The sequence below is a fragment of the Dipteris shenzhenensis genome, chromosome 7, assembly GCF_047967505.1.
Source record: "Dipteris shenzhenensis isolate YYH24624 ecotype China chromosome 7, Dip_SZ_1.0, whole genome shotgun sequence".
Taxonomy (NCBI): Eukaryota; Viridiplantae; Streptophyta; class Polypodiopsida; order Gleicheniales; family Dipteridaceae; genus Dipteris; species Dipteris shenzhenensis.
The window spans coordinates 59,713,249-59,733,030 of record NC_141602.1 but is presented as its reverse complement, the minus strand read 5'-3'; the positions used below and the strand labels follow the sequence as shown (position 1 = coordinate 59,733,030).

At 46.0% G+C, this 19,782-nt stretch overlaps 1 protein-coding gene across 1 annotated transcript in view; it reads left to right on the top strand.

Annotated features, from left to right (window-relative positions):
* Positions 1–19,782, top strand: part of LOC147900593 (uncharacterized) — a 46,754-nt gene that overhangs the window by 10,829 nt on the left and 16,143 nt on the right. Inside the window, exon 4 of the mRNA XM_087377018.1 lies at positions 10,569–10,649. Coding sequence (XP_087233144.1) covers positions 10,569–10,649 — 81 coding nt within the window. The remainder of the gene's footprint in view (positions 1–10,568; positions 10,650–19,782) is intronic.

Sequence of the window (19,782 nt, the reverse complement as noted above, 5' to 3'; positions counted from 1 at the left end):
CAATGCCAACACGTCGAGGACGATGCTCTAGTGACTCCCGGATTGTAGACCTTTGGAACACTTCGATGTCAAAATCTTTTCCTGGCTTTTCATTCAGTGGCTCCTGCTCCACCAGGTGTGGTTCCGCTTCCGCACACCATCCTTGTACATAGGTCCATCTTTGGTAGCACTTCCTGGCACCACCACCTTCAGTCACGTTCCCGCCTTCAAACTCGATCAATCCAGCCGTCACGATCTTCCAGTTGTTCCTCTCATAATGAGTGAACAACCTGGAGTCTTCCAGGCACCATGCTTTGAGGGTCTGTCTCAACCCGTCCTTCCTTTGGCAAAGTCCGCAACAAATGAATATCTCCAGATAACCTGGACCATGAACTCTCAAGCAAGTACTCTTTTGGCTTTAGTACACCTTGTCCATCACCTTCCAGCACTCTGTATCTGAGATTTGAAGAAGCATCCATACTTCCCTTCTACCTTCGAAGAAGACCAATTTTTTCCAATCTCGCATAACCTGAGATAAATGAAGAGCAGAGTCTCTCCACAGCATGCTATAAAGGCTCAAATGAAGAACATCAAGTACATACCAGATCGTCGTATTGTGTGCTTGCTCTGAAAGCAAACCATGCACCTCATCGAGGCACATACCAATAGCTTGTGTAATCGTGTACTGTCCCCTTCTGAAGTATAGCATCCATTTGAACATGAAGCCCCAGGGTACTCCATGGTGTCTACCCTCATGTCAGTATCAACAGCCACACATCTGGAAGATACCAAGCACTCCATGTTGTCCTTCACCTTCACAAAGGCATATGACTCCTCGTCGACCCACATCTCAATGTCAGACATTATCACTGTGGTTTCTAGGTCGGCATATCTGACCTCAGTAACACACGGAGATGTCACCAAGAACAGCTCTTCGATTACCACATTTGCTTTGGCTTTTGTATCACCCTATGAATCTGAGTCGGACTCCTTCCTTTTGTTTTTCTGATCCACCTTGTTCTTTTTGCAATCCTTCGCAAAATGACCTGGCGTATCACAATAGAAGCACTTCTTCTTTTGCTTCCTCTTGGAAGTGTCCTCGTCATCAGAGTTGTCTTTCTTGGACTTGCCACCGTTAGGCTTGCCCTTTCCTTTGCGAGCGTAATCCTTCGTCAGCAATGCCTTGTCGTCTTTTTCGTTATTGTAGAGCTTCTCCTTAGCTTCTTCCTGTAGCAGTAATGGACCCAACTCCTCAAAAGTCAGAGGTTTGGTCCTCTGTTCTGCTGTCATAGTTGTTACAAAGCTTTTGAAACTCCGAGGTAGCCTCCTCTACCATCAAGGCCAAATGGCGCGAGTCCACCTTCTGACCAACTGATGCCAGTGGATCTCTCACCACCTTGACCTCCATCAATTGGTCATGTACCGAATCTCCCTCATCCATATCAAGGTTGTAGAGCTGATGCTGAAGAAGAAGCAAGATCCGGGATGTGTTGTCTGTCTCGTACAGATCCTTCAAAATGACCCATGCCTCTACTGATGTCTCGGCCATCTGGATGTGAGGAAGCACAGAGTTTGCCGTAGTCCCTATGATCAATGCCAGGGCATGGGCATCTCTGTCTTCCGAAGCTTCGAGCTCCTCTCCATCTATTGCCATGAGTATCTTGCCCTGTCTGTCCACCATATCCTCTAGCTTCTCCTCTACTCCCGTTGTCAATTTCCATAGCTTCCGAGCCACTAAATGACTCCGGATCTTCACCTTCTAGATCTGGTAATTTGACCCATCTAGTTTCCGAGACTCTCCAAAGTTAGGGATGGTGAAAGATAGAAATCTGGGGAAGGAGGAAGGGAGAGCAGGGGCTGAAGAGGCTGAAGAGATAGACATCTGTGCTGCTAAACCACACAGCAAAATCAAACAAACTCAACCTTCCGTAGACTAGAACTCCTTACACACCTGACTGAACCTATGGCACCCTCCTCCTCGCAAGGGCACTGCCCTCCAGTGGTGGAAGTCGATTCCCAAGAGCTTTTGAATTAGGGTCATCCTTCAGCAAGGTCCTTGCCTTCAAGCTCCGACACCTACTTGGGCTCTGATACCATGTTAGAAACCGACCAACAGAGGGTACGCACAACGGAAGACTAATAGAATAGCCCAGGAGCTCACACAGTGTGGTGTGGGGTGTGGAATCACAAACTTCTTAAACTTATGTGCATAGCATAGGTGTGCAGACTCATCAATAGACAATGAACCATCCAGATATAGAAGACATAAAAATAATATATTTCCGTCCAAAGCTATGGACACAATATAAAAGAAATAGATCTAGAGTCCCACCAATGGTGTGGTCCTCTGATCTTACCACAAGGTCCTTCTCCTATTTGCCGGCTATCTCTAGACTCGAGCCCGGGTGCTCCACCTCGAGCGTAGGTAGACTTTCCGTCCAGAGATCCAATCACCTTGCTGCCCTAGAAGATAGCCAAGGTTCAGCCCTAGATGAACTCTTTCTGCAGCAACTCCTAGTCTCCTCTGCCTCTTGGATGTAGGCTTGAGGGTGAGACTAGCTGCTCCTGGTGCTCCTCTGATGGCTGAGCTGTTGGATAATGAATGAGGTCTCAAGGACCTGCGTTTATAGGGCACTAGGCCCTCTATATGTGAAGGAAAGGGAGTGAGTGAGAGCAAGAGAGATTGAGAGAGCAGGAAGCTTGGAAGCTGAAGACGTAGTTGCAATAGAATAGAGTGAGAGAGTACAACTCAAAGTGAGAAAAGGTTTTGTCCTAGTGACAAAACCTTAGTAGTCACTAACCATAGTTAGTGAACTAACTGTAGTTAGGGGGAAAAACCTCTTAAAGAGGGAAAAGTGCCCCTAACTAGCTTATTATATTACATTGGTCACTGCTGAATTATATCTATAATTCTAACACCCCCCTGCAGTGCCAATGTCATGTACAAGGCTGATCAATCACCAAACGGATATAAGTTCAGGGCACTGCGAAATGCCTCAAACTTCTCACGTGGTAGCGCTTTGGTGAAAATATCTGCAACGTTGTCATGTGTGGACACAAAGATCATACTGATCTCTCCTGCATGCAACTTCTCTCTGACGTAGTGATAGTGAGCCTCAATGTGCTTCGTGCGAGCATGAAACACTGGATTCTTTGCCACTGCAATGGCACTCTGACTATCAGTGAGAATTGGAGAAGGACCCTCCAAAGACAGATGAAGATCAGCAAATAAACGTCTCAGCCAGACACATTCAACTGTTGCTGTGAAAGCTGCCCTGTACTCAGCTTCACATGATGAGGTAGCCACTGTAGATTGTTTCTTGCTCAGCCATGAAATGCAAGATTTACCCAAAAAGAAACAATTGCCACTAGTGGACTGCCTAGTGTCATAATCACGAGCCCAATCTGAATCACTGTAGGCATGCATCTGCAAGTCACCCCCCCTGGGAAATAGTAAGCCAAAAGACTTGGTGCCCTGCAAATAACGGAAGATGCGCTTAACTGCCTGCCAATGCATAGTTTTGGGGCTGTGCATGTACCTGCTCACCTGAGATACTGCAAACTGAATATCAGGTCTAGTGTTTCAGAGATATATGAGGCATCCAACAGCTTGACTGTAAAGTGTGGCATCAACTGATTCTCCTGCATCATGCATTGTGAGTTTCAGCCCCGACTCCATAGGAGTGGCTATGGGCTTACACTCTTGCATGTTAAATCTGTCCAAGAGTTTCTGAACATACTTGGACTGAGACATAACAGTGCCACGTCTCTCATGAGAGAACTGGATCCCCAAATAAAAGTGAAGCAGCCCCAGATCTGACATGTCAAAGTTGGTCTGCAAATCAGCTTTGAAATCTGCAATTTTTTCTTCATTGGACCCTGTGAGTAGTAAGTCATCGACATAAAGAAGGATGACTAATATTTCCCCCCCATCCATCTTGATGTAGAGGGTGCTCTCAGTAGGACTATTGTGCAGCCCCTTGCTGGTCAAAAAAGCATGTATCTTAGCATACCATGCACGAGGGGCCTGTTTCAGCCCATATAAAGCTTTATTGAGCTTGCATACTTGAAGTGCATTTGCTGTAATTTCAAAGCCCGGAGGTGGTTTGACATACACCTCTTCCAGCAAGTCCCCATTTAAGAAGGCTGTTTTTATGTCCAACTGATGAACATTCCACTCAAAATGTGCAGCCATTGCAATTACTGATCGGATGGTGGTCATCCGGGATGTAGGAGCAAATGTCTCCTCATAATCTATGCCCTTTTTCTGAGCATAGCCCTTAGCAACCAGCCTGGCCTTATATCTGTCAATGGAGCCATCTGGCTTCCGGTTGACTTTAAATACCCATCGTGTGCCAATAGCATGTTTACCCTGTGGCAAGTCCACAACATCCCAAGTCTGATTTTTTGCAATGGACTGCAACTCATCGTGCATGGCATTCATCCAATGCACATTACCTTTTGCCTCTTCAAATGTGGCAGGCTCCTCCTCATCAAGGAGAGTACCTGCATATGCTGATTCAACTGAATTAGCACCTTCCATGTGCCTTGCTGCACTGCGAGTCCTGCCAGGTAACGGAGCATCAAGTTTACTCTCCCTGAGAGTCTGTAACAATCAGTTTGGGACTGTTTTTGCTGCATGTATGTCTGCAATTTCTTGCTGCATGTATGTCTGCAATTTCTTGCTGCACCACTTGTTCCACTGTCTGTGGAGGAGGCAAGACATCCTGTGGCGGAACTGAAGCATTTGAAGGTTGCTGTAAATTCTGATTTGGATCAGAAAAATCAGCAGAGGAACCCAAAGCAATGGGTAGCAACCCTTGAAAGACATCCTCTGAAGATGAAGGCATTTGAAATTCAGCCTGAGTGTGAGCTGAATTTTCAGAAAATATCACATCTCTACTTACAATGATTTTGCGTGTAGCAGGATTGTAGAGACGATACCCCTTGCTTTCTGCACTGTATCCAACAAATATGCATTTGATGGCTTTATCTGACAATTTGTGCCTAAATTCAACTGGCACATGTGCATAGGCAAGGCATCCAAAGACTCGGAAGTGATCCACTGAAGGCTTCCTGTCATTCTTGACCTCAAAAGGAGTTTTTGTTTTTAAAGCCATAGTGGGAGCCCTGTTCAAAATGTAATTGGCACACATCAAACCCTCTAGCCAGAATTTATGAGGCATGTGTTTGCTTTTCAGCATACATCTGTCCATCTCCATGAGAGTTCTATTTTTCCTCTCAGCTTTGCCATTTTGCTGAGGGGTCAGCTTGACTGTGAGCTGATGCACAATACCCTTTTGCTTGAGAAAAGCATCAAATTCTGCAGATAGGTATTCCCCACCTCTATCCGTGCGTAATGTCTGTATCTTGAGTCCGGTTTCATTTTCAACCATGGCTGAAAAGTGTTTAAACACTGTGAACACTTCAGATTTCTTTTTCAGCCCATAAACCCAAGTAAAATTGGAGTAGTCATCAATAAATGTGACAAAGTAGAGATGACCACCCAATGACGGAGTCCTCATGGGACCACAGACATCACTGTGTATAAGCTGCAATTTGCGAACAGCTTTAACTGAACCATCCTTCTTGAAGGGGAATCTATGCATTTTACCTAAAATGCACCCTTCACAGGCATGTGGAGGAGGTATCTCAAGAGGTGGCAATGCATCAACCATTGAAAATTTCTGAAGTGTCATTAAGCTGTTGTAATGCATGTAGCCATATCTGGCATGCCATAATTCTGCATTTTGCATGGCAGTTGTAGGGGTAGAAACTGCCAGAGCATGGGCTGCTCTTTTCTAAAAAATATCAAGCTGAAAAAGCCCACGCAGCAAAGTACCAGATAACCTTAAGGCATAGTTAGCTTCCCTGTCTCGGACAGCACATTTGTCATCCTCAAAGATGACCTGAAATCCCCCTCTGTTAAGAGTGGACACTGAAAGAAGATTTTTGGTTATGCCAGGCACATATAAGACATCTGAAAGTCTGAAAATTGAGCCATCAATTGCAGTGAGCTCAACCTCTCCTGTGCCACGTACTGAATATGAGGAGTTGTTGGCACAAGTGACTTTCTTACCAACAGGAGGTGGGATGCAAGGAAGTAAAAAGACACTTCCTAGAAGTGATGTGCTTGGATGCACCGCTGTCAAAATACCATGTGTTCAGTGTTTCATTAACACTGAAAGCAGATGCATCTGTAGAAGAGTCAAAGCTGCAAGTCAAAAATGCATATGTATCATCACTGCAAGAGGCTGTACTATCCCGAGCATCTGGAACAGCCAACCTAGAATCTGAAATGCAAGATAAAAAGGCATAATCTTGACCAACAAAGTTGGCTGTAGCATCCCCACTGTCAGATGCACAAGGGGCTGAATCTGAAACAGCCATTCCTGAGCTGTTTTTCTTTTCTTTTGCAATCCTTTTCCTGCATTCTGCTATGTGATGACCTGGCTTTTTGCAGTAGTGACAAAAACCCTTCTTTTTGGGCTTACTTGCATCACTTTTAGCCTTTTGTGAAGGCTGTCCTGACCCACTGGAAGGCTGATTTGCTGCTGTCTTTGCCTGTCCCTTTGTTTTTGATTTAAATTTTGAGAGCATGGCTTGTTCACCTGCACGTGAAGCCAAATTTTTCCTGGTCTGCTCTTCCTGAAGCAGAAGTCCTATCAACTCATGAAAAGTGAGAGGATTTGCACCCCCCCTCAATGATAAATTCAGCGAAGTGTGAAAGCTGAGATAAGACTCAGGAAGAGAATTCAGAGTGGTTGTAATCATCTCTGAATCAGGAATAATTTCATCTATGTTTAACAATTGCTCTCTGAGATCCTGTAGCTTTGTGAGGTGGACTGACATGGAGTCACCCTCCTCCATATGTGTATTGCTCAACTCTCTTTTTAAGAAAGATACCCTGGCATCATTCCGCGCTGCATACATGCTTTCCAAAATATCCCACGCTGCCTTGGAGGTCTTACACGACCGGATATGCGGAATGATTGATCTTTTCACTGAAAGAGAGATGCATGACAAGGCTAAGGCATCCCGTGAATCCCATCTCTTCTGCTCTGGAGTGTTGACTGTAGCTGCCCCAACAACTTGTCCTGCAGCTGCACCCTGTGCACGACCTCTTCCACCTCCTTGCTGAGGAGGGGTAGCAGGTGCAATATCTGCTGGTCGGATTTCATCCCCATTGACATAATCCCATAAATTGCGAGAAATCAGAATATTACGTACCATGAAACTGCAGAGGGAGTAGTTGGTACCATCCAACTTGTCTTCCTGTGAAAGACCACCGAACTGGAACTCATTCTGATTTTGATGGGCCATATCTGAGAAAGAGATTGAAGCAGATACAAAGCTGAATTCCCTTACTGGGAATAAAATGCACAACTCCCAAAAACACAGCCAAGCACGGGCTGTATATGCAACTTAGATTTCTGTACTTGAGCTGTCAGAAATCTGTCCAAGCATCAAAAACTCTCCAGAATCTGCCAAAAGTGTTCCAAACACTCCAAGAAAGGCAGTATGTACTGAATACTCCAAAAAATGCTCTCTCAACACAAAAGCCCCAATTTGTGGCTAGAAATTGCAGCCAGAAAGGGGCAAAATTACTAAAAGCCCCAAATCTGCAATTTTTAAACAAAAGCCCCAAATTTCAGACTAGATCTGCAATTTTGCTCCAGATGTAGCTCCAAAACTGCACAATGATTGCAATGTCTGCAATATACAAAATGCCCCAAATTTACTCCAAAACAACTGCACCAAACTATGGTTTTCTGCAAGATGAGCCTGCCCAAGAACACCTGTGGCTGAAGGCAACCGGTGTAGATCTGCAAGTACAGATCTGAAAATACAGAAATGCACACAAATCTGTGAAGGGTACAGGTGGTAAGGTACAGTACGAACTGTACGGTACAGTATGTACGGGCTGTACGACAAGTACGAGACTGTCAACGTCAGTACGAAATCCAACTGTACGGCCAAATAGTACGGATGCTCCTGCGCATGTACGACGACCTGTACGGCGTTCTGTACGGGAGCAACGACGCAAGTACGGCGCTGTACAACGTAAGCTGTACGGCACTGCACGGGAACTGTACGGATACTTTACGGGAGCTGTACGGAGGTATTACGGGAGCTGTACGGAGGTAGTGCGAAGGCTGTACGGGAGCTGTACGGCACTGTGCGTTGGGATTCCGTATAGTCGTACGGACAGGTTGGAGCAGGCTAAAGCTTGAGGCAAAGTGCTGGAACTGAAGGGAGCAGGGAGCCCGAGGCTCTTGGACCTGCTCTGATACCAAATGAAGGAAAGGGAGTGAGTGAGAGCAAGAGAGATTGAGAGAGCAGGAAGCTTGGAAGCTGAAGACGTAGTTGCAATAGAATAGAGTGAGAGAGTACAACTCAAAGTGAGAAAGATAAGGTTTTGTCCTAGTGACAAAACCTTAGTAGTCACTAACCATAGTTAGTGAACTAACTGTAGTTAGGGGGAAAAACCTCCTAAAGAGGGAAAAGTGCCCCTAACTAGCTTATTATATTACATTGGTCACTGCTGAATTATATCTATAATTCTAACAATATGAACCGACTAGCAGCCCCGAAAATAGCCGACCAGTCTCCCTACTGGCCGACTTCTGCTGGCCCCCATAAACCAGACGTGGGGTCCTCATAACCAGGCCAACAGGCCCTCAGTTCCACGCAGGGCCCTAGCCATAACTTGACCTGGTTGGCTGGCTCCAACCAGCCCAACCAGTCTGCTCCTTGGCCGATCCCTTCCTAGGCTGCCCCGCCATCTTTGCCAGGCGTGTTTGCAGCCAGGACTTTGCCAGGGTTAGCAGGCTGGTTTGGGGCCTGGTATAGGCCACAATATGGGTCAGTAAGCAGGCCAGTTAGTGGCCAGCTAGAGGCCAACGTGAGACCCTGACCAAGTCGGGTTAACCCGACCAGATCTGGGCTGTGTCAATTGGTGGCTGGGTCAGGTCAGTCAGCTGGTCGGGTCAGTTTGTGCCTATAAATAGGGCCCCCCTTGCTACTCTTGTAGAATCCAATTGTGGAGGTTTTTTCAGCAAGTTTATGCAGAGTTTTCCTCAGATTTGGGAGAGATGAGACACTAGAAAAGCCGTTTTGGGAGGTTGCACAGAGGCGGATGCAAATTGCTCTTGATGAGGTTCAACGTGGGAGAGGTTCTACGGCCAGGGTCAGCAGGCTGGTTTGGGGCCTGGTATAGGCCACAATATGGGTCAGCAAGCAGGCCAGTTAGGGGCCAGCTAGAGGCCAATGTGAGACCCTGACCGAGTCGGGTTAACCCGACCAGATCTGGGCTGTGTCAATTGGTGGCTGGGTCAGGTCAGTCAGCTGGTTGGGTCAGTTTCTGCCTATAAATAGGGCCTTCCTTGCTACTCTTGTAGAATCCAATTGTGGAGGTTTTCTCAGCAAGTTTATGCAGAGTTTTCCTCAGATTTGGGAGAGATGAGACACTAAATAATTGATTGAGATTATCAGAGATGTGGGTAGACTAGAAAAGCCATTTTGGGAGGTTGCACAGAGGCGGACTTGATGAGGTTCAACGTAAGTGGGAGAGGTTCTACGGCTCATATCAATGGCCAAAAAATTGAAACAATAAAATGAGGATCCAGGTATTGCATACAAACTGCGGATTCGGGAATCAGTAGAGGGATATCACCATTGCAAGCATGGCGAAGAACAAAGTGCCATTCGTGATTGACAAGAAGTAGTGGACATGCTCTACGAAATGCAGATATAGAAAAGATGTGAGAACATCAGCTAAGGAAGTCATCGAGTAGGATGCTGACACTGGGAAAAACAAGGGCCAGCAAAATTTTGTGGACTGCTGTGTCACTAGGCTGAGAGGACAGTGCAACCTCATTCGCTTGATGGCTCACTGGGGTTGAATTTGGTTGGCTTCGCAAGGCAATTAGACCTTGATTTGCGAAGGGAAATGTTTTTTGTCCATTATTCAGGAAGGGAAGATGTTTTGGTAAACTAGATGTAAGCACAATCTGATTTATGGCTTTTGTCCTCTGGAATATGGCGTATTTATTTACCTGTGTATGTCGAGATCTTGGATTTGAAGTTTGGGTAAGCTTGACAGGCAAAAGAGGCATTGCAAAGATGGAGAAGTAGAAGTATTGGCCAATATTTTTTTTTCCCTATATATACAACTTTTAAATGGTTTTGACTTATGTCCCCTGAAAAGTGTATCTTCTTCTCCTGAATTAAAGTTGCTGACAATGGTGCAGAGTTTCTTTTGATCTTGAACTTCCTTGTGGCTCCAGGCTGATACATTTAATTAAGTTATTGATTGTTTTGAGCTTCGTGCCATCCTGAAATATCCTGCAATGATAGAAACATTGCAAATCTGATTGCCTCTATGTGTGCTCACTTTTCGTTAACAACTTGATACTGGGGACTGTGGAAGCTCATTTTCAGCAAGAGGCTAGAAACAGAAATAAAGCTGTAGGTACCACCTAGAATTCCTTGTTCTGTAGCTATCATTTCTTTAAAAGAGGTATATGTCAGGAAATTTATATCACGTTTCTATGTAACACTCTATGCACACTTGGGCTTGCGCGCAGAATCAAATTTGCAGACCTTTCCACCAAGTGATGCCCGCAGCAAATTACTGGGATCATTTCCACCTGTGCATGAATCTGATGGTATGGCAACTCTCAACTGAATGTCAGGTCAAAGTATATCAGGACATTGGAATCTATGAATGTTCAAATTGAGGTAGATGAAATATTATTAGTGCCTTGTACTGGGAAAGATGTGGTGAGAGTTTTCTTGTAGTAGCATATTTGCAAAAAATTTATCCATTTTTCTTGTCTGGACTGCTAGGTTGGTATTGGTCTCAGGATTTAGAATTGCTGTGTACTCTTTCTGGAAAAATAGAAGCAGCATGCGCATTGCTATAACTCTTATGTTCTGGTTCTAGTTCTTGTGCATAAGAGCATGAAAATAGAAGCAGCATGTGCGTTTGCTATAACTCTTATGTCCTGGTTCTAGTTCTTGTGCATAAGATCTGTTGGAGATTGTTTATTGGCTTTACTCTTTTCTTTGCAATAGAACTTGACTCATAGAAGCTCCAATCCTAGTGCTACTCTAAATTTGTATGATTGGACTTATTCCAGTCTTACAAAGGTATATCCAATCCTAGTGCTAGTCGTTGTCACAACTGAGTCTGCCCTTCACCTCGGGAGTTCTGACAGAACTAAATACGAATATCTTTGCATAAAGGGGCATTCATCTGTGTGTAGGTATGTGGGCACACCTATGTGTGACAGTATTTGTTGTACCATCGTCTATATTACTGTTGGATGCTGATGATGTCAGTGGGAATACCATAGCAGTTAGTCCCTGCTATGCATGATGAAGTTTATGATTTTCAACCCTGTGGTGACTATCATAAGTTTATTGCTGTGTTTGTTTTACTTTTAGAGGATGAGTTTGTGTGTGTTCTTGGCTTATTTTTTTCCCTAGAGAAAGAACTTTCTATTAATGCTTGAAAAAACCAACCATACAAATCAGTCAACCATGGGTTGCTGATTGTGGAAGAAATGCCAGAAAAAGAAACTGTTTGTCAACTAGCCTGTTTTCAGAAAACCCAGCTCACTGCGTGGGGAGCAAGCAGGGTGGAGGGCTATACATCCAGTGAACGCCTCGCTCCGAAAAGACATAGAAGATATCTGCAGGCCAAGCCTTGTAGAAATGCTGCCACATATTAGTGGTCGCCTGAGATCTCAATGTCTCATGCTTCAAGATGTAGAGCAGGGTGTAGTGATGTCTTGCCAGATGGCAATTACGGTGGCTGCCTGATGTCTCATGCTCCCAGATGGTGCTTAGGGTGTAGATGGTGTCCTGCAAGATGGCAACTTGGGTGGTTGCCCAGGAAACCTGGTGGCCTCCTATCACTAAATTGCAGCGGGCAACCTACATGTTCCAAGTAGTGATGCTGGACATTCTCCCGTAAACTATCCTTTGGCGTGGCAAAGGGCATTGTCGGAAGGAGGCGCTGCGTCTTGTGCCTCTATCCAGAAGGCCCACTGGCCCTGGATCTTGTAAGTTGGAGAGGTTGGACCATTGGAGAAGCCATGACCCTGCTTTGTTAGCCAAGCTGCCACCTCCTAAGTGAAGTCCCGTTGCATCCTTTGTGTCTTGGCAAACAATCTAGAGGCTCTCGTGCAAATCCTCTGTGTTGCGGGGCAGGCCCAACGCAATGCATGTCTCTCTATCCATGCAATGCTGGCATCTACCATCCATGTGCATCTGCTCCAACCATGGACCAATAGGTAAACCTCCATGAGCCACCATCTAGAAGAGGCACGAGATCTTCTGTGGCTTGTGGGGCTGGTCCATGAGCATGACCAAAATCTCCCCGGGAATCTTTTGCTCGACCCAGTGGTGCTTCCTTGTGGGAGTCTAGGATGTATCCTCCAACTGCAGACGTCGACCAATGCATGTCGTGTATGCTCCTTGACCCTATCCGAGTGCCCTACTCATGCTCGCCAAAACCACGCTTCTAGAGGCCGGTTTTCCCATGACCAAAGACGCCACAGTGCCCCCTCCTGCCTTGCCAAGACTAGAGTAGGGTTGATGATCCAGTCCTTTCACAAACATGCCACTATCCCGATCCTTTGCCACTGAAGCATATCCAAGGCCCTATGAATCTCGAGGTCTCCCACTGTCCCAAGTTGAAGAAGGCCTCCACATCCCACTCTGTACTATTTGGAGCGGTAGGGTGAGAGGTCTATGTAAAAGTTGGATCTTGAGGGGTACCCCAGTCTTAGAAAACTGCTAGTACCAATGTGGGGGAGGCTGAGGTTCTGTGCAATTACCCCACCTTGACTTTGGGATCGTAGAGTTGATCTCGTCATATGAAGAATGCGTGCTCGCCCTCCGGTGAGAGAGGGCTCGAAATTGTGTCCTTGTCTATGGGGAGGCGGCTCCATGCTCCGAAGCAACTGGTTGGGTTGCTATCCCACTATGCTCATCCAATGTGCGTCCTCTACTCCAGCATGAGACCCTCCAAATGTCGAATCTCCGGATGGTACAAGAGGGGTTGATGCTCAAATTCCTTGCGGCATTACGGGCTGTCCCAAATGATGAGACCCTTGGACAAGCGCCGCGAGACTCTGTGAAGACTCCTCGTCAAGGGGGGGCCTTCCTACGGAGGTGAGCCTCTGAAACGATCCACTTGTGGGACTGCTGTCACTACCCTCGAGTGCAGGGTGTGTTCCTGAGAAGCCCTCGCTGAAGCAGGAGCTTCCAAGAGTTGAGTCCCTGCTATGCATGATGGAGTTTATGGTTTCCAAACTTATTAGTGACTATCGTGAGATTGAAACTGCACTATGTTGTGTTTTTAGAGGATAAGTTTGGGAATGTTCCTGGATTCATCTAGGTATATATAAGACCTCACACCACCAACTTGCCCAAAAGGGCTCTACTCTGCATCTCCAGGTTGACGATGCCTAGTCCTCCCTCTCATAGTGGCCTAGAAACAGAAACGGTGAAACGGAAGGGCGTTTCTGTTCGTAATCACTGTTTTGCCTTCTTTGAGTAAAGTCGATTCGTCGCCTCTTGTTGTTGTTTCCGCCGCCTCTTGTAGTCCTGCTATGCGTGATGGAGTTTATGGTTTTCAATCTTATAAGTGACTATTGTGAGATTGAAACTTGCACTATGTTGTATTTTTAGAGGATGAGTTTGGGCATGTTCCTGGATTCATCTAGATATAGGCTTGATAATTAGGTCCGCCACGGTATCCTTGGTCGAACAAAAGGTCAACAAGATCTCCCATTAAGAACCTTTTCATGGACAAAGTGGTATTGTATCTCAAGCATGGAACATTGGATTCTTCGCAATTGCTATACAGCTCTGGTTGTTACACTTAATGATTGTGGGATATCTTTTTGGGAACCCAATTTCTCCAAGCAAACTCCGAAGCCAGACCACCTCACAGACTGCTAAACACGCAGCCCCATACTCGGCCTTTATAGAAGATAAGGCCATGGTGGGTTGCTCTTACAACTCCACGTGATGGCTGCTGAACCGAGGGTATAAGAGTATCCAGTTGTTGATCTTTGTGTATCTGTATCTCCTCTCCAGTCAGAAACACTCCACCCTTGCAACTGGATCCAGGGCTTGACTCCTGCACCTACCACATAGAGTAGTCCTTGATCCGTCATACCCTGTAGCTACTGAGAAGCTGTATACCTACACCCCAATGGGTCTTCAGAGGTGTCTGCGTAAAGGAGCTCAGTAACCCCACCAAAAAACTGAGATCCACTATGGTGTTGAGGAGCCACAGCAGGAAACCAATCGGCTTTTTTTACAATGCTGCATCCACCCGCTCACTGGGATCATGCTTTGATAACTGTGCTATGATCCATCGGAGAGGAGATGGGTTTACTGTTCTCCATCTTAAACGCTTCCAACAGCTCATGAATGTGTGAAAGTTGTGCACGTTCGAAAGCATGAGAGAGAGAGAGAGAGAGAGAGAGAGAGAGGAATACAACCTCAGCCAAGAGGAATACAAGTGAGGGAAGAGGGCCCAAGTGACCAAGGAGGAAGGTAAAAGGGGGGACCTATTTATAGGCCACAAATAGTTTGGTCAGCGTGTAAGGATAGACTGATTAGCTGACCCGGGTGGTGGGCCTGAACCGATGACCCGACCTAGACAGGGTTGAGTTAGGTCGGTTTGACCGGACGAAGTAGGTCAGGTGACTCGTCTTGGTTGGGTGTCCCAACTCGGTCCTAACCTTGGTCCTAGTTGGCTTGCTCCAGCTAGCCTCAAATAGGCCACCAAATAATTATTTTGGATCGTGTCCTTCCTTGGCAAACATGCCCTGGCTCCCCATACCTACTCTCTTTGGGCGCGCACACCCACAAAGTTGTTATAAACTCTAGTTATGGACTCTAATAGAACGTACTGCTGTTGGGAGCTGAAGAACGCCCTCTCAATCTGCCAAATCTCCAAGCCCGCAAAGAAATGGAGCAATCCTAGATCCATCATCTCAAACTCTTGTGGTACGGGAGCTGTCGTCCCGACAATGTGTGCCACATTACTTTGGGTCAAGATGAGATCGTCGACGTAGAGGATAATGTGGGTAACTTGACCTTTCTCTCAGAAGATGTACATGTTCAAATCTGCTCGTGACCTCCGAAATCCCTTCCGAAGAAAGCATTGTTGGCATGTGAGTTGTGCTTTCTAAAATGTGCGCTCTGTTTTGTTGGCATTTTCTAGTGGCAATACAAAATCACAAACTGAATATCCTTATACAAAATGCTATGTTGATCAAGCTATGGAGGACCAAGGTTTGTTTTCAACTTGTTTTCGTTGAGTTTACAAATGCTCCAAACACGTTGCCCTCTTTCAATTTTTAAGCTGTTTCAGTTTTGGGTTGGGTTATCTTTGACAGACTAAGAAGGAGCTCATTGTTGAGAACAAATTGATACGCCATTTTTGGAACTTCAAATCTGGGGGGCTATTCCACATACACCTCCTCGTGCAAGTCGCCGCTCTTAGAAAGGTCGATTAGACGTGCATCTAATATATTGGCCATTGTTGATGAAAAGTGAGCGCTAGAACTAAAATCAGATCGTAGTCATTTGTGTGGTGGGGAGCAAAGGTATCTTCATAAAATCAATTTTTTGGCGTTGTGCATGCCCTTTGGCCACAAGTCGGGCTGTATGTTTGTCCACAGCTCCATTGGATGTGTACTAGGTCTTATAGATCCACTTGACACCTATGACAGCCCGTCGCAAGGCTGTGGAACCAGTTATTAGGTCCTGTCCTTCTCAACGGACTCGATCTCCACATGCATGTCTCTTGAAAGAGCGCTTCCTTTACCAAGGTCGGTTCCTTATCTCGAATGATCGGAGACAGATGTCAAGGCATAATTCACCTACATGTGTGTGGCCTCCACCAGGACTGCCTCCTTACCATGTTGTGATCTGCGTTGGTTTTCCCCTCCCTTGAGCCACTCGATAGGGATATCCATCACTCCGCTCCTCTCCTCTCCCGCTCTTGCCCCTCAGCCCGCCATTGCTCTCCTCCTCTGCCCACCATCAATGCCGATTTGATGCTCTGCCTCAGTCCGTCTCAACCCACCATTGCTGCCCGCTATTGCTGCTCTTAGCCCGCCATTGCTGCGCTTCTTCAACCCGCCCTTTCCTCTCCAGCAAGTCAGCCCGCTATCACAATCTGCTATTGCCTCGGGCTGCTCCGACTGCACCTCTATGATTGCTCCGAGTGAGTCCAATACCTCACGGCCTTGCCTGCCTGTGCCTAGTCCCCACAGGAATCCACTTGCGCCCAGGCCCAACGGGCCTTCTCCGTCCACCATCAACAGCCCTTAGGGGCTTTCTTTGACTGCGCTTAGCCCAGCCTATTCCTGCTCAATAGTTCTCACAGGGGGGGACCCCATTGTCCTCAAATTTACTACAGCACCCCCTCCAAGGCTCCTCCAGCCCTCAGCGACCCCCATTGATGCCAGAAAACCCTCCAATGGTACCAAGAAGCTGCCAAGAATCCATCCCTAGGGTCACTCTAGGGGCTGCCCAAGCCAGGGTGGCCTACAAATGCCTGCAAGAAATCACCACCAGAGGGAGCCCTCTTCAGTCCACAGACAATGGAAGGTATGGAGGGCTATACACCCTCTCCCCCTCAATGAATTTCAGCAATAACCTCAGCAATATTTTCAGCCTCTTTTAGAAAAACAGAGGATAGAAAGAAAAAGTTGATACGAATAAAGGGATACCCAAAAAGGAAGAGAGACCACAAAAGCAGCTCAATATGGATGATATGAACAAGTGGAGCAATCGAAGTGGCCTACAGGTGGACAGCACTGCCACCCAAAAGGCAGCCAACAAACCCCCTTCCCAAGTACGTTGTAGCTCCACTTCAGACTCTAGATCAGCCTCCACATCATCATCATCATCTCTAGGATCGCCTTCATCATCCTCTGCACCATCTCTGGCGGTGACCACACTGACAACGATAGTATTTGGTGTAGTGCCAGAGTTTACGTCTTCGTCATCATCAACATTTGGATAAGGAGGAGCCCCTCTCAGCTCGACCCATTATCCTACTGATACACACATAGTTTGCCTCGTTTCTATTACCCCTACCCCTCACTCAGCCATCCTTCCCCCTCTCAATAGGTCCTTTCACACCCACACTCCAGGTGTCCCCCCATCACCCCATTATCTAGCCCCCCCTTCATCACACTGCACCCATACACAGTTCATGGCCACACGATCCTGTCAGATTTTTGGGACCATGTTCTCCTAGAGTTACACCGTCTCTGCACATGAGAGGCAGAGCAGGACTGTCTCATTCGCAGCCTTAGCTATAACCCAGCTCCGAAAGGAGATGGCAGCTGCCGTGACAGCTCCACATAGTGGACCAGCAGTAGAGGCTGTTGAGGCACAGATAGCCACCATGCAGTTACCATTGCAAAGACCTCTAGGTGGGTGGATGTAGCGAAACCGGAACCTGCGAAGGCCACAGTTTCAGCCACCATTTTGGAGTAGCAACAAAGGGCCATTAAGGCTCTCAATGTTAGAGCACATGGGATACCTCGCACAGCTACCGCCCCCATAGATGACGTAATAAAACCAGACGGAAAAGCAGCTATGGCTTCATAAAACCAGACGATAAAACCAGACGGAAAAGCAGCTATGGCTTCATAAAACCAGACGGAATTTTGACTCTCCAAAGCTCTTCCTCACTTCCTCTCTCTGAAGATACACTAGGGCCCAGGACAAATTGTCGGGCTGGACCCCCCCGAAGGTCTTTATTCATTTCAGAAATTCTGTTACAGAAGTTCAGCTTCAGCTTAGAGCTGTCTCGTAAGTCTCTCCAAACAAAAGGTGAAAAATCCTTCTTTTACAAGAGCTTCAAGCTCTATTCAAATTGGCAACATGCCACTTGTCTAAAATCTAGATTAAATCCTATTACAAGCCTCTAAGGGCCATTCTGGAGTCTTCAAAGCTCTCGGTCACACGAACCGCTTCCTAGATGCTTGTCAGGCTCCCATTTCGCTTAGGAAAAATAATCCTTGCTAGTACCTGCACAATTAATTAAAGCGCACCACCATGGTACCCATTAATTGTTAGCGCTTTGCATGCAAATAACACACTGTGGACTAATCCTAGTCACGGTGGGCGTCCCCACTGAACACATGTGCACATCAAAACAAATATATATACAAATAAATATATATATTTTCTCTGGTTGACCGGAGTCAACACTCTTGATTATAATTAAAGAGCTTTGACCAAGGGTCAAGGCGCCTTAATTATAGCCAGGTCTCTCCAACCGAAGTTGGCACATCTTGGTTAACCGGGGTTAACCCTCTTGGCGCATGCCAAGTCTTGTTGACCGAAGTCAACACTCTCTGACCGCAGTCAGATTTACTTGACTGGAGTCAAGTATCTTTGACCATAGTCAATACTTCGACCATTAAAATAACTCTTTGACCGTAATTAACACATATGAAACTCTTTAATTATGATCAAATAAATGGTCAACTGTACTTTGACTTAGGATATTTACATTGTGGTGACATCCCCTCGGCTTCTATTCAGTTGACCTCAACTGAAAAGCTTCCTTGTACACACCCAAAAGCTGTGGATGATCGGATAACATGTCTTCGTCCATCCACTTGGCATCTAATGCAGTATAATTCTTGAATTTTACAAGATACCTGTAAAATTCCTTACCCTGAGGGCCTTTACGTACAGTATGGTACACAATTTGCTCTGGCTGAAGGACTTCCTCCAGCTCATCCACTTCTGGTGGATCCTCTGATACTGGTTCTGTAGGCTCTGGTCCTTGAAATTTCTTTAGAAGACTCACATGGAATGCATTGTGAATCCTCCAATGCTCTGGCAATGCTAATCTATATGCAACCTCATTTATTCTTTCTGTAACCCTAAAAGGGCCATAATATCTGGGAGATAACTTTGCATACACTTTCTGTTTGCCTTTAAACTTGCGGAGCCTAGGTTTTTCAAACCTCAAAAGTACCCAGTCCCCTTCCTTGAGATCTAGTTGTCTCCTATGTTTATCTGCAGCTCTTTTATGTTTCTCTTGAGACCTTTCAATTGCTGTCCGGACTTGGCTGTAAGCTGTCTGGAGGTCTCTTACAAACTGATCAGCTGCAAATATTTCATCTTTAGTCCTCAATATAGGTGGCAAAATCACCTTTCCATATATGACTTCAAAAGGGGCTTTCCCTGTAGAGCTATGTACTGTATTATTGTAAGCAAACTCTACTAATGGTAGGTACTTTTCCCAGTCTGAACTTTGGTCACCCACGTAGCATTTCAGCATATCCAAAATTGTAGAATTTGCTACTTCACTTTGACCATCTGTTTGGGGATGGAAAGAAGAAGAAAAATTCAGATTCGTCCCCATGTTATCAAATAAAGCTCTCCAGAATAGACTGGTCATTCTGGGATCTCGATCACTAACAATGGACTCAGGCATACCATGATGTTTAAAGATTTGTGCCATGAACAGCTTAGCCATATGATCTGCCTTTATGGTTTTACGAACCGGAAGGAAATGAGCTTGCTTGCTGAATCTATCTATGATAGTCCAGATCCCATCATTCCCTGACTTTGATCTCGGCAAATAAAAAATAAAGTCCATTGTAATACTTTCCCATGGTGCCTGAGGCACGGGGAGAGGCATAAGTAGGCCAGGTGCCTTCCCTCTATCATACTTCACTTTCTGACACGTAAGGCATTCCGTAACAAACTGATGTATATCTTTCCGCATTCCTG